At 36.1% G+C, this 15,551-nt stretch overlaps 2 protein-coding genes across 2 annotated transcripts; both read right to left on the bottom strand.

Moving 5' to 3' along the window:
• Window positions 1-203: 203 nt before the first annotated feature.
• Window positions 204-1,151, bottom strand: LOC122223608 (olfactory receptor 12-like). Its single transcript, XM_042944588.1, has one exon. It carries the CDS (start codon window positions 1,149-1,151, stop codon window positions 204-206), a length of 948 nt encoding a protein of 315 aa, XP_042800522.1.
• An 11,432-nt stretch (window positions 1,152-12,583) lies between these two features.
• Window positions 12,584-13,522, bottom strand: LOC122223607 (olfactory receptor 12-like). Its single transcript, XM_042944587.1, has one exon. It carries the CDS (start codon window positions 13,520-13,522, stop codon window positions 12,584-12,586), a length of 939 nt encoding a protein of 312 aa, XP_042800521.1.
• Window positions 13,523-15,551: the final 2,029 nt, after the last annotated feature.

The raw sequence follows: 15,551 nt of genomic DNA, 5'->3' as shown, positions 1-15,551 counted from the left end.
GCATTAAAGAGGGCATTTGTTGGGATGGGCACTGAGTGTTATACGTAAGTGTTGAATCACTAAATTCTACTCCTGAAAAAAAAAAAAAACAAACCACTTTGATACTCAAAACTTTTGGATGGCCTTAGTTGAAACTATTCTATAACAAATTATTGAAAATACTGTTTTTTATTCTATTCTACAGTTTTATAGATAGCTGGATGTCAATGAAAAGATAATTTTCTCAATAGTATCCTTTTCACAGCATGTTTCACCTCCCTGTTCCTTAGGCTATAAATCAGTGGATTCAACATGGGGATGATAAAAGTATAGAACACAGCTATAATCTTGCTTTTCTGTGGTGAGGAGATGGCCCCAGGCTGGGCATACATGAAGAACACCGTCCCATAGAATAAGCTCACCACAGTAATGTGAGAGCTGCAAGTGGAGAAGGTCTTACCCCTGCCATGGGTCGAGGGGATCTTCAGGACGGTGGACAGGATGTAAGCATAGGAAACCACAATGACAGTTGTGGTGGTGATGATGATGAGGGCAGAGAGAATGTACAGCACAATCTCATTCACAGACGTGTCAGCACATGAGATCTTGATCAGGGCTGGGACGTCACAGAAAAAGTGGTCTAGTCTGTTTTCTCCACAGAAACGCAAACTGAAGGTGAAACCTGTTTGGACCATGGAGTTGATGCCTCCACAGATATAGGAGCCAAACACTAAACGAATACAAGCCTGCTGAGACATATGTACAGTATAGAGGAAGGGCGAGCAAATGGCTGAGAAGCGATCATATGCCATCACGGCTAGAAGAAAGCCTTCAGTCCCAACACAAAGAGCGAAGAAAAAGAATTGTGTTGCACAGCCATTGTAGGAAATTTTCTTGTCCGTGGACAAGAAAGTAGCCAGAGTTTTGGGAGCAATGACTGTGGAGTAGCAGAGATCTAAATAGGACAAATTTCTGAGAAAGAAATACATAGGCGTATGAAGTCTGGAGTCTATTTTAATGACAATTATCATGCTGATATTTCCCACCACAATGACCATGTAGATAAGCAAGAAGAATAAGAATAAAAAAATCTGTACATCTGGAGATGTTCTGAATCCCAGCAGAATAAACTCTGTCAGTTCTGAGTAATTCCTATTCAGCTCTTTCTTCATAGCTGAGACCTATCTGAGAAAATGAGTGGATGATCAGGAAGCCTGTGGAATGCCTTGTTAACTTTTGGTTCCCAAAGTTCCCAGTAAATGAAAAAAAATGCTAAGTGTCCTTGGCAACACATCTGACAGAATAGCCTTACCTGGGAGTACCAGTACCCAAATATATCATATATTTTGTACTTAGTGTCATTACAATATGGGAAATGAGGACGTCTGGGTCAGTCATTTTATGCCATTTTTTCAGAGCTGTGGAATCAGATGGACTGAGTCCAAATCTTGCCTCTTTCAATCTAATAGAATCTAAAATAATGACCTGCACTCTCAACATCTTGAAATCTTCTATCAGATGGAAGATAATAATAATACATTATGGGATTACTGTGAGAATAACATGGGACTGAGTGTGAAAGGCAATATTTACAATTACTAGAACATCTTTTTTTTGCCCATTTTCTTTTTTTTTTCAATATATGAAGTTTATTGTCAAATTGGTTTCCATACAACACCCAGTGCTCATCCCAAAAGGTGCCCTCCTCAATACCCATCACCCACCCTCCCCTCCCATCAACCCTCAGTTTTACAATTACTAGAACATCTTAAAGCAAACAAATATTAGTCAAATAAATAAACCAGGAAACAAACACCTAAAAATTATTTTTGTGTTAGGAATGGAAGACTGGGTGAAAACACAGGTCATCTCCTTTCCCACTAAAAGACACAGTTAATTTAGTTCTCAAAACATTCTGCTATTTAAAAGACATTAGGAAACATGGGATTACTGTTTCAGGAGGGAGAATGAAGCACCAGTCTCAAAGAAAGTCACATGAAATGATCAAACTCTTCCACTAATGCTTTTTTCAACTTCTACTTCCTACTTCACTTACTGCAAATCTCTAATCTCTGATTCTGGTACCTCCACTCTCTTGTTGGCAGCCAAACTCCAGCATGACTTTGCCTTTTCCTGTCAAATGCTAACATCTCAATTATAGAAATTATTCTGTTTATATAGAGGTATTTCATCAACAAGAAGTCCCTTTTTTCCTTGTATATGTGTTAATGAAACTGAAGGCATCAATGGAAATAGAGCCAAAAATATCAATATTTCATAGGTTTTGCTTTTTGCTTTTTAAATAACTACCCATCTTAATACTAAGCACTAAAGAGGCATATGGGTAAAATATCAATAATTTGGGGGCACCTGGGTGGCTTAGTCAGTTGGGCCTCTGGCTCTTGGTTTTGGCTCAGGTCATGATCTCATGGTTTGTTAGTTGGAGCCCTGAGTCAGGCTCCACACTGATGGTGTAGAGCCTGCTTGGAATTCTCTCTCTGTCTTTCTCTCTCAACCCCTCTGCCACTCTCTTTCTCTCTCAAAATAAATAAACTTAAAAATATAAAAGAACTTCTCTTTTTTTTAAAAAAGTCAGTAATTTTTAAGTATCAGAAATATTAAATTTAGGGCACCTGTGTGGCTCAGTTAGGCATCCAACTTTGGCTCAGGTCAGGATCTCACTGTTCGTAGGTTCAAGCCCCGCGTCCAACTCTGTGCTGACAGCTCCGGGCCTGGAGCCTGCTTCAGATTCTGTCTCTCCTTCTCTCTCTACCCCTCCCCCACTTGTGCTCTGTCTCTTTCTCAAAAATAAACATTTAAAAATAAATAAATAAACATCAAAAAAATTTTTTAAAGAAATATTAAATTCAAGTGAAATATAAGAAATTTTATAATTCTATGGTTCCATTACTTTATTTAATTTCAGAACTGACAATTTTTTTTTCCCTTCAAGGAACTTACTATGATATTTGAAGTCACATTGTTACTCAGAAATTTTCATAAAATTAAAAGTACCATAGAATCAGAAGTAAAACTGGTGTAGCTTCTGTTACTATTTTTTTGTGTGTAAAGTCAAAATGTTTTATTAGTTAAAAGCGTGGTATTTTTTTTTAAACAGTGACATTTTAAGTCACATAAATCTGAATTTTAATCCATGTCATGCCATTCACTGGCTAACTAATCTTGGGAAAATTGTTCACATTTCATTCACCTTGGTTTTCTCATCAGTAAGGTATGTCTTAGAACATTTACCCCATAGGATTGTTACTATAAGGATTAAATTAAATGATATGTTTAAATTAAATGAAATATATAGCAACTGGGAAGAAAAAAGTGCTCAATAAATAATGGATCTATGAAAGATTAATAGAAAAAAAAGAAAGGTTTGCTAAACTAAGAAAATTACCTTCAGAAAAAGTTGATGTTCAAAAACCACTTACTTTACTTGAGATCCAGCAGATTCCAAAAGAAGCTTCATTGAAACTTTTAATTGATTATTCTTTTAAAGGAAGCTTTGACAAAAGTGTAGTTAATTACAAAAATGCTTCACAATATATATTAGATTTGTTCTGAGTACAGTCAATAAGCAGACTTTTTTATTTCTAAGTCTTATGTTCCTCATTTTTACTTATTTGAACCAAAAGGAAATCTTAGTCTGGGTCTTTGGTTTGAAACTCAAGAAATATCTTACTCTTGGGGTGCCTGGGTGGCTCAGTCGGTTAAGCGTTGGACTTCAGCTCAGGTCATGATCTCACAGTTCGTGAGTTTGAGCCCTGCATTGGGCTCTGTGCTGACAGCTCAGAGCCTGGAGCCTGCTTCAGATTCTGTGTCTCCCTCTCTCTCTGCCCCTCCCCTGTATGCGTTCTGTCTCTCTCTGTCTCTCACAAATAAATAAATGTTTAAAAAATTAAAAAAAATAAATATCTTACTCTTTATATTCTGCAAAGACAGAACTGACGATTCCTCTTATATGTAATCTGCCATAAATTTGATCTAGCCATATAGTTATTCTTAAAACCCAGAAAGTAGATTAGAAATACACACACACACACACACACACACACACACACAGACGTCAGATGTTTTTGAAAAGTAAGAAGGCCCTGGAGGTCAATTAGGTCAGTGTTTGCCAAACTTCCCCATACCCCAGAATCAGCTGGGGAGGGTTTGTTTCACTCTACTTTTAATACTGATTCCTGGATCACACCTCATTCTTAATCTTAACGTTGAAAATTATCTTATTAGTGAGATGAACGTGGAAAAGCATTCATATGGACTTTAAGATTTTCAAATGACTTAAGAAATCAGTCTCCATGTAGAAGTTCAAGAATCAGTGAATTTAGTCTTCTTTTTGCTTCCTGGAAGAATAGTGGTTGAGTCACTCACAGTCAATCAAAATCATTATTAATTATAAAGATTCCCCTAAAAGGATATTCCTCATCCTTCAAGGCATTGTTTTACGAATAATACTTCCAGGAATTTCTGTCTTTATCCAACACAAATATGTAATATATATAACCTATTTCTTGCTTTTCTGATGCAGTAGGTGTTTGTTTCTTTGTTTTATTTTATTATTTGAGAGAGAGACAGAGTGAGTGGGAGAGGGGCAGAGAGAGAGAGAGAGAGAGAGAGAGAGAAACTAAAGCAGGCTCCACACTGAGCATGAGCCTAATGCAAGGCTTGATCTGATGACCTTGGGATCATGACCTGAACTGAAATTGAGAACTGGTTGCTCAACTGACTGAGCCACCCAGGTGCCCCAGATGCAATAGATATTTAAACTAGATCTATCCTGCTTAGATATACCAGGTTCACCCACATCCAAGGCATTCTGTTACTTTACTTACATTTCCACTCTATATGTCTACTTTTATCTTGGGCTCTAAAAGACATTTTAAAGAATGCTATAAAAGTAGAGTGTATACAGTAAAAATGTCTTGGCATGGAATATTTGAAGACACTTCTGAGACTTTATGAAACCCCAATAATAAATAAAACTTTGCTCATTTATTTAAAAACATTTTTCAGTGTTTATTTATTTTTGAGAGACAGGGACAGAGCGCCAGCGGGAAGGGGCAGAGAGAAAGATGGAGACACAGTATCCAAAGCAGGCTCCAGGCTCTGAGCTGTCAGCACAGAGCCCAAAGCAAGGCTCTGTGCCACAAACTGCAAGATCATGATCTGAGTGGAAGCTGGATGCTTAACCGACTGAGCCGCCCATGCATCCCCCCAATTTTTTTCATTTAAATGACAGGTTAGATGTGCCTGGGTGGCTCAGTTGGTTGAGCGTCCAACTCTTGATTTCAGCTCAGATCATGATCTCACAGTTTGTGAGATCAAACCCCATGTCAGGCTCTGCACAGACAGTACAGAGTCTGCTTAGGATTCTCTCTCTGCCTCTCCCCCATTCTCTCTCTCAAAACTAAAGTAAATAAACTTAATAAATAAATAAATAAATAAATAAATAAATAAATAAATAAAATGGCAAATAGGTTTTCTGATTTATATCAAATTCTAAAAACAACTCCTAACTGAAAATTATTAGTATTAAAAGTTATAAGTGATACACCTACAAGTCAAGAATAATGGACAATGAAAGCAAGGAATATCAGTGATTTTTTTACCCTTCAGATTGGCAAATTAATTTTTAAAGATTTTATTTATTTGTTTTGAGAGAGAGAGAGAGAGAGAGAGCACAAGCAGGGGACGGGGGGAGAGAGAGAGGGAGATAGAATGTTAAGCAGACTCCATGCTCAGTGTGAAGCCAACACAGGGCTTGATCTCATCACCATGAGATCATGACCTAAACAGAAATCAAGAGTCAGATGCTTAGCCTGCTGAACCACCCAGGCACCCCTGCAAATTATTTTTTAATGTGCATCATTCAGTCAATTAATATCGTCACAATACATGGTATATAATTAATATTAAATTTATTTTATTATTTCTTTTTTGTAAATTTGTGTATATAAAATCATGTTTTACAAAATACTTTATAATAGCTACCAACTACTTTAAAATTCTGTAACACTCCTACTATCCTGATGTACAGTTACTTGAGTATTCTTGTATTATATATCTTCATTTTCTCAAACTGTTTTCATTTTGACTTTTTACTTAAATCTATTTATCTTTGAGTGTTTATATACTCAACTCTACCAGCACTCATAATCCCTCCCCAACACTGGGTATCAAACATATTTAAATTTCTTATTTTTTAAAAATATTTATTTATTTATTTTGAGAGAGACAGAATGCAAGCAAGGGAGGGGCAGAGAGAGGGAGAGAGGGAGAATCCCAAGCAGGTTCTGCATGGTCAGTGTGCATGGTCAGTGTACAGGGGGATTGAACTCACAAAACTGTGAGATCCTGACCTAAGCTGAAATCAAGAGTCAGAGGCTTAACAAATTGATCCACCCAGGAGCCCCTTAAATTTCTTGTTTTAGCATACTTTTCACTATCTCCACTTTTTAAAAAATTTTTTTAATGTTTACTTATTTTTGAGACAGCAAGAGAGAGAGAGAGAGAGAATGAGCAGGGGAGGGGCAGAGAGAGAGGGAGACACAGAATCCAAAGCAGGCTCCAGGCTCTGCACTGTCAGCACAGCTGGACTCATAGCTGGAGCCCACCAACTGTGAGATCATGACCTGAGCTGAAGTTGGAAGCTTAACTGACTGAGCCATCCAGGCACCCCTCCACTTTTTTTTTTTAAGTGTATTTATTTGTTTTGAGAGAGAGAGAGAGAGAGTGTGTGTGTGTGTGTGTGTGTGTGTGTGCATAAGTGGGGGAAGGGTGGAAAGAGAATCCCAAGCAGGCTCCTCGATGACAGCATGGGGGACGGGAGGGCGGGGGCAGGTGACGTGGGGCTCCATCTCAGGAATCGTGAGATCATGACCTGAGCAGAAATCAAGAGTCAGGCACTGAAGCAACTGAGCCAACCAGGCATCCCCTCACTTTTTTTTTTTTTTTCATTTTCCAATCGCATATGTTGTTTGTTTGGAAACTGGAGATAACAAAAGTAACTTCTCATAGAGTTGCTGTGTGGATTATATATACTAATATATGTAAAACATAGCATGATAGATCGATCGATCGATAGATAGATGCAAGGTATCATTTTTATCATATCTCACATAAACTACGAAATATTAAGCTACATAGTAACAGCAGCAATGATATTACACTAAGAATACTCAATAACTCACTAACAAGAAGAAAAAAAAAAGATAAAAGAGCCTACCCATGAAGGGGGAAGGTAGTAATCCTTTGCAGCAAAACAAATTTTAAAAGAACCTCATTTGATTTCAAGAAAGTGAATTGTTATTGAGGCACAAAGATGTCTGTCTTCCCAAAATGCAAGAGTGGCAGAGTAGAATAAGTGTAGTTTTACTGTCCAGAAAAGAGGATTGATAACACCAATGGGGTAAAAAGACCGAAGACCTATGAACTCAAATGCGGTGATTTACATTTTCAAAAATAAGAAAAGGCACATGACTAACTCCTGCTGCAGAGATTCCTGGATAGGAAACAAAGAATCATTCCTGGTCTACAAATGATGGACACCCAAATCATTTGTGCCATAGAATCGAAGGTAATTCTCTGGAATGGAATACAAAATGCTGAGAACTAAGAGAAGTGGTCTTAAGAATCAAAGTGTCATCCCCAAAAGAATTTGGCCTTCAAAGAGTGAGACCATCCTTCAAAAAAAGGAACAGATATAGATAACTTTCTTCGCTGAACCTCAGGCAGCCTGTGCAGGCAACTTCATCAACAATAGAACAGTTTTATCCACTGAAAATTCGGACTTAATTGCCTTCAGTGACTCTTCAATGTTCAATGAGAAGCAGTGGGCACATTGACCCTACCTATGAAAACCCCTAGTTAAACAGATAATTTAAAAAAACAAAATCTAACTAAAATAAATGTTTCCCTACTACTCAAGCAGATTGAAAACAAAGTTTAATTTCACTTGGGAAATAGAAAAGATATGAGTAGACTTCTGATTCTGTTCAAGAAGAAGTCATAGGAGCCTAAATCAACAAAAAGGGAACATCTCTCTCTCTCTCTCTCTCTCTCTCTCTCTCTCTCTCTCACTCTGGCTCTCAGCACCTCTATCTATCTATCTATCTATCTACCTATCTATCATCATCATCATCATCTATCATCTATTATCTATCTATGGCACAAACACACTTACAGACACACATATACATACAAATATATACACATATACATTGAAGACATTGGATTGTAGGCAATGAAGCACAGTGATTCCTAGAAAATGGGAAAGAAATGTGGTAAGCCCAATGAGTACCCCAGTTTATTTCACTGAGAACACTTCAAAAAATTGAAATTGTAGTTTAAAAGGATCCCACAAAGAAACACTCCAGTTTGGCTCACTAGTGAATTCTACCAAACATTTGAGCAAAACCTTAGTAACAATTCTGCATGAACTTTCCCAAAGAATTTAAAACAAGAAACTACTTCTTAATCGATTCTATGAAGCTAGTGTACTGTTAATGGTAAACTAGATAGAAAAAGAAGAAGATAATACTAGCCAATATCTGTTGTGAACATAGATGCAAAATTTCTAAACAAAATTTTAGTAAATTCAATCTAGAAAAAGATCAAAACTATCATACACCATGACCAGGTAGGGGTTATCTTAGGATATAAAGCTGGTTTAATATTCAAAAATAAATTAATTTAATTTACTATATTTAATTTACTATACTATAAACAAACTAAAATAGATTTCAATTATATTTAATAAACTAAATGTGTGTTATATATGAGAAAATATTTGCTATATGAATTCATATACATATAGTTTATATATTATATATAAACATGTGATATATAAAAATACATATCACATATATGCATATGTGTGTATGTGTGTCTGTGTATGTGCACGTGTATATGTGGTTGACCCTTGGACAACATGGGGGTCAGGGGTGTAGAATGACCCACACACATAGTTGAAAATCCACATATAACATTTGATTCCCCCAAAACCTTACTAATAGTCTACTATTGACCACAACCCTTACTGATAACATAAGCACATTGATTAACACATATTTTTTTGCTATTTTTATGCTATATGGATTATATACTGTATTCTTGCAATAAAGAAGATACAGAAAAGATAATGTTAATAAGAAAATTATAAGGAAGAGAAAATACATTTACAGTACTGTGTTGTAAAAAATGTGCATATAAGTAGACCCACACAATTCAAAAGTGTTGTTCAAGAATCACCTGTGTATATAAATAATCATATATATGTATATATGTGTGTGTGTGTATTTAAAATCATCTCAATAGATGTGGAAAAGCATTTGACAAAACCAGACACTCATTCATATCTGATACAACTCAGCAATTTCCCTCAGCTTAATAAAGAGCAACTATCCAAAACCCATAGGTATTATCCCCCATAATGATGAAAGAATGACTGACTTCTTACATCAGGAGCAAGAGGAGGAGCTAGGAAATTTTAAATGTAATTGGTATTAGTTTAGCAGAAGCCTCAGAAGATTCAGCATTATAAACAATTTTGTTGAAATGAAATTTTGCTTTTTCAAACACCACATCATCTAATGACTTTGATTTAATGGGACAACTATTGTAATGGCTTGTTTAGGGTAGTCCCCTCGCATCAAATTTCATTTAGCAATAACACATCAAACCAAAGATTTCTCCCAACAATTTGGAAAAGGAATGAAAGAAAGAAAAATAAAGAGAGAGGGAAGGAAGGAAGGAAGAAAAAGAGGGAAGGAAGGAAGAAAGGGAGGAAGGAAGAGGAATAGAGGGAGGGAGGGAGGAAAGAAAAGAAATGGCATGGAAACTTTAGGATGATTTGTGTTGAAAACTTTACCACTAGTTAAGCAGTTTAATAAGAAGACTAAAGGGGCTACTTTGTATTGATTGATATATTAAACATTGATATATAAACATTACTTAACAAGTTGTTAAATGTCTTTATTATCATCACTTTTGGTAACCACTAAATCAAGTCAATCATTAGTCAAACTCTTTCCATAATAGAAACTCCTTGTCCAGATGGCATCTCCCATCAGTTCTCACAAACTTTCAAAGAGGAAATAATTTCATTGTTACACAACCTCTTCTTCAGAATAAACAAGGAGGAAAAAGTCTCCATCTTTGAATGATGTTCAGACAAGCTTGAGTCCAAAATGTGCCCTAAATAGTATGAGAAAAACAAATAATGCTCTGTCTCAGTGATAAACATATACAATTCTAATAACATTCAGTAAAATCCCATCAAAATATATCTCAAGATAAGACAAATTCAGAAATAATATAATTGACAAATATTTTCCCTTTTCTATGCATCCCTTTTCTGAAACAAGGGCGAGATCTTACATGATTCATTTCTGGTGAAGGAAAAGCACAAAAGGAGGGGTGGGAAAGTAGGGCTGGCAACTCCAGACAACTATCCCTCAGGAGACAGGGAGGAATAGGGTAACTTTCCACAGGTCTGCTTATAGTCAACCAATCTCAGGACAATTGAGATTGTCCAATTGCTCAGGACAATATGATGGGGGTGGAAGCCAAGTAATTTAGGAAGTACTTTGAATTTTTAACCACTGTTCTGGAAGTTCCATTCTATCACAGTATCCAGACTCTTCTCTTCAGACTTAGTAGGAGTGGACGACAGCCACCAGATGGCAGCAACTGCAACTGCGTCCATGGTTTGGTTTGCTTCTGGAGCCAAACCCTCCAGGGAGTCCTGAGCGGTTCTACATACGCATACCTGGATCATATAATTCACTTCACAATAATTAGCCACTTAACGTTAGCAAAGAATATCATGGGACTCTTCTGATCAGGTTAACGCAGCATTGTAAAGCTTTCGAAAATTATATTCAGCAGTATATAAAGTGTTGTACATCATGACAAACCAGGGCAAAACTTTTATTTCCTCTCCACATTTTTTTAGGTATTAAAAATATTCCTAGTCAATGGAGGGGGGTCTGGGTGGCTCACTCAGTTAAGTGTCTGACTTTGGCTGAGGTCATGATCTCACGGTTTGTGAGTTCGAGCCCTGTGTCGGGCTCTGTGCTGGACAGCTCAGAGCCTGAAGCCTGCTTTGGATTCTGTGTCTCCCTCTGTCTCTGCCCCTTCCCCACTCACACTGTGACTTTCTCTCTCTCAAAAATAAACAAACATTAAAAACAATTTTTTTAAGTATTTCTGGCTGATAGAAAAAAAAAAAAATTGAGCAAGTACCTCAGTCCACACCAAATAGAAAAATCACTTTTATAATAACTAAAAGCCAAATAATCTTATAGAAAAACGTTAATATTCGAAAATATTTATCTGATTTTGAATGGGTAAGTATAGGCAATAAATTAAAAGTAAAAAGACCGATAAATAAAATGGTATGCAAATGTCATACTGCTTTACATGCAAAATTGATTAAAATTTCATAAGAAAATAAATACAGAATTACATTTGCACAATTAATGACAGGATAATGCATCAGATCTGTTACAGTTTAAAGACTGGCCACATAACTATATGTCCTTCAAAAATGGTTGTTTCTAGATTGTGAGATTATATTTTCAGAATATTCCACATGCTTTACAGCATACATTAGAATAATAAAAATCCTGGTGCCATATTAGTGTTGCATTTTGGCTACACCAAGCTCCTTAGTTCCCAACTGCCTCAATTTCCTCATTTGAAAATGTTGATAAAAACGGTATTTGCTTTTTATGCTTCAGCTTTTATTATAAAACATATCATTTTATATTAAGAAGAAAATGAAGAAATAAAAAATAGAGCATTATTGACACATATTTCCATGTGAATAATTGCTTCTCAAATCAAATAAGATATTGTGGGTCCTGTTTTTATAGCAGTAGTAATGTTAAGGATGGTACTTTTCAGAATATAAACCTGGATCTCTGGGAAAAAGGGGGCCTTTACTTAAAAGTGTCCTATGTAACCATATCTGTTCTGTTTTGCCACCTATACAGTGTGGCTGTTCTCTTTTCCAAACAAATACCAGGGGTCGCCTGGGTGGCTCAGTCAGTTAAACATTCAACTCTTGATTTCAGCTCAGGTTATCACTTCATAGGTGGTGAGTTCAAGTCCCACGTGGGGCTCTGCACTGACAGGGTGGAGCCTGCCTGGAATTCGCTCTCTCCCCCTTTCTCCGCCCCTCCCCCGCTCATGCGCACGCACTCTCTCTCTTTCTCTCTCTCTCAAAATAAAATGCTTTAAAAAAATATCAGTTTACTTGTTTTGGAAAACAGAAAAGTTAAAGAATCATTCACACAGATGTAATATTTGAATCATTATATACTAGCAACTCTTACCATTTACTTCTTAAAGCAAAATTGAAATGAAAACATTATCACATCAGAAATTGAAAACAGATAATTCTTTCATATATTCTAAGCATAGAAATACCATTTTGTAACACTTAGAAAAACATTTGTTGCTGTATATAAAAATATCTTTGATAATACTAATTTTACAAGAACAAGGATAATTTTACAAGAACAAGGACCCTTAGGAAACAAAATGTGTCCACTGAATGATGGTTTTACAATTATCAGGGGAGGAATCATTTCCTGTGGAGTAGTATTCTTTTCATAGCCTCTTTCACATCTCTGTTTCTCAGACTGTATATTAGAGGGTTTAGCATCGGTATTACCAGTGTGTACAGCACAGCTACAATCTTGTTTGACTCTGGAGAGGAGATAGCCCCAGGCTGGGCATACATGAAGAATACAGCCCCATAGAATAAACTCACCACTGCTATATGGGAGCCACAGGTGGAGAAGGTCTTACCCCTGCCATGGGTCGAGGGGATCTTCAGGACGGTGGACAGGATGTAAGCATAGGAAACCACAATGACGGTTGTGGTGGTGATGATAATGACGGCCGAGAGAATGAACAACACAATCTCGTTCACAGATGTGTCCGCACAGGAGATCTTGATCAGGGCTGGGACGTCACAGAAAAAGTGGTCTAGTCTGTTTTCTCCACAGAAACGCAAACTGAAGGTGAAACCTGTTTGGACCATGGAGTTGATGCCTCCACAGATGTAGGATCCAGTCACCAACTGAGCACAGACTTTCTGGGACATGTGCACGGGGTAAAGGAGAGGGGAACAAATGGCCGAGAATCGATCAAATGCCATGACAGCCAGAAGAAAGCCTTCAGTTGTGACAAACAGGGCAAAGAAGAAAAATTGGGCTGCGCAGCCATTGTAAGAAATCTTCTTTCCCTTAGATAGGAAGTTGGCTAAAGTTTTGGGAGCAATGACTGTGGAGTAGCAGAGATCTAAATAGGACAAGTTTCTAAGGAAGAAATACATAGGCATATGAAGTCTGGAGTCCACCTTAATGACAATTATCATGCTAATATTTCCCACCACAGTGACCATGTAGATCAGCAAGAACACTAGGAATAAGAGGATCTGTACTTTTGGAGGGGTTATGAATCCTAGTAGAACAAACTCAGTCACTTCTGAGTAATTCCTGTTAGACTCGCTCTTCATGGCTGAGATGTAGGTGGAATTGGAGAGGTGGTAAAAATGAAAGAAATGAGTCATCAGAATACTTGTTTTAGGAAAAATAACTAAAACCCAGCGTGGAAAATTTTCATCATATTGTTTCCAATAAATCACACAACACCAATAAAGGACAGATTACTGTTTTTAAAAAGTCTTCCTAATGAAGAATCCAATCTCATTGGTCAGCCTCTTTAGATATACTTATTTTGCAAATAGTGAGGATGTGCCCTCAAGGTGTACTTTGGGGAAATGGAGATTCCAGGAAACTGTCTGGAAACAAGAGCTTCCTCTTTGTTTTCCCTTCTTGATTTATTATCAGTTACTGCCATTGAAAGTTGGCTCTTCTAGTGGACAATATTTCTCACAGACATTACAATGCACTTAAATTTTCATTTGTAATGCAAATCCATTCAATTGATGGTCTCATTTTACCTTAAAGAAATAATTTAGTTTCCTTATCTATTATAGAAAAATGATATACTAATACTGTATCTATCCATCTTTCTTATATGGAGAGAAAACCTTCAAATTCCGACCAAGGCATCATCCTTTTACCCATTAACTTCATCTTCTTATTTCTTCCATTATTTTTGTCCCTATAGTGACATGCACTTTAATGCACAGTTCATCTGTTAAAAACAGAAGTGATTCTTGCATATATTTTCTGAACACAATGTAATCAGATTTTTATTTTTTTCTCTTCTTCTTTCCTTCCTTCTTTCCCTCTCTGATTCCCTTTGGAATTCACCGAGTGGAATGCAAGTGAGGAATTCTAAGATCTTGGGTAGTGATTTTTCTATCCTCTCAGAAACAGACAAATCTAACAAAAAATACAAAGATCTGTGAATGGGGAGGATAGAACACACACAGGACAATTTAAAGATAGGTATAAATGGAAAAAAAGGAAGAAATATGTATTTAAACAAGCTTACATTATATTGATTTCAGCATATACTATTATGGCTATAAAGCATTCTTAAAATATTGTGGTAGAGGGAGGAAGTAATTTTTATTTTATTTTATGTATGGGGAAATTAAGACAAAAACATATTTAAAAGGCTTCTTTAGAGTCATGAGATTGAGCAGCAAAGGGGTTTACTATTCAATAATCAAAACATGTAAAAGAAAACTGGCAAACAAGAAATTCAAAGATTCACATACTATGAAAATGTCTTTTATAATTTTATAAGTATAAAAATTATAATTCTGTGTATTTACATAAATCATTATGTAAATTATAGAATTATAATACATAAATAAAATTATATGTTATATAAATTATAAAATGCCTTATAATGTCTCTTGTAATTTTTATTGTTGTCACTGGTATGGTTTCACTAATTTTGACATTCTTTTAAGACAGTTGGGACTATGGAAGTATATTAGACTCAATTTGGTTCAGTATGTATGAAACTTACTTTCTTAAAAAAATTAAAGGTTAACAGAAATATTGACTGATTGATTTTAGCAGGCAGGAGAATCACCAAAATATACTCTGGAAAATCAACTAGAAAATGCATGGTTTCCTTAAATTCATGTTTTACATAAAGAAGTTTCTGAATTCAACAGAAAAATTGGGAAAAAAAGAAAGATATAACTAAAATTATCTAAAAAGGAAGTGTTGAGAATAAACAAATTAAATATAAACGATATTCTTAAGAATGAACACATTTCTTACCTTGTAAACCTACTACATGTGAAATCATGAAGAAACAAAAGCATGAAAAGAGGCACACTTTAGTTTAACAGGAAGTCTTCCTGCAAAATGGATTGTATTTCCTCACTGTTCAGATCAGAGTCCAATCACTAAGATGAACAAGTACCAGCAACAATTGTAATTTGTCTCTCTCTCTCTTTCTCTTTTTTTTTAATGTGCTCTTTCATTGATTAAATCAACCAGACCTGGGGTGGCTCCTAAGAGAAGTTCTCTCATGAGGATGGAAACCAAAGTGGTGAGCATTCCCTCTGCAAGATGTTAACCAGGGACAACAGTTTCTCTCTCACCAGTAATGTA

Source organism: Panthera leo, chromosome B4 (genome assembly GCF_018350215.1).
Source record: "Panthera leo isolate Ple1 chromosome B4, P.leo_Ple1_pat1.1, whole genome shotgun sequence".
NCBI lineage: Eukaryota > Metazoa > Chordata > Mammalia > Carnivora > Felidae > Panthera > Panthera leo.
Note: the sequence above shows the minus strand (reverse complement) of the source record. Positions and strands in the feature narration are given on the sequence as shown.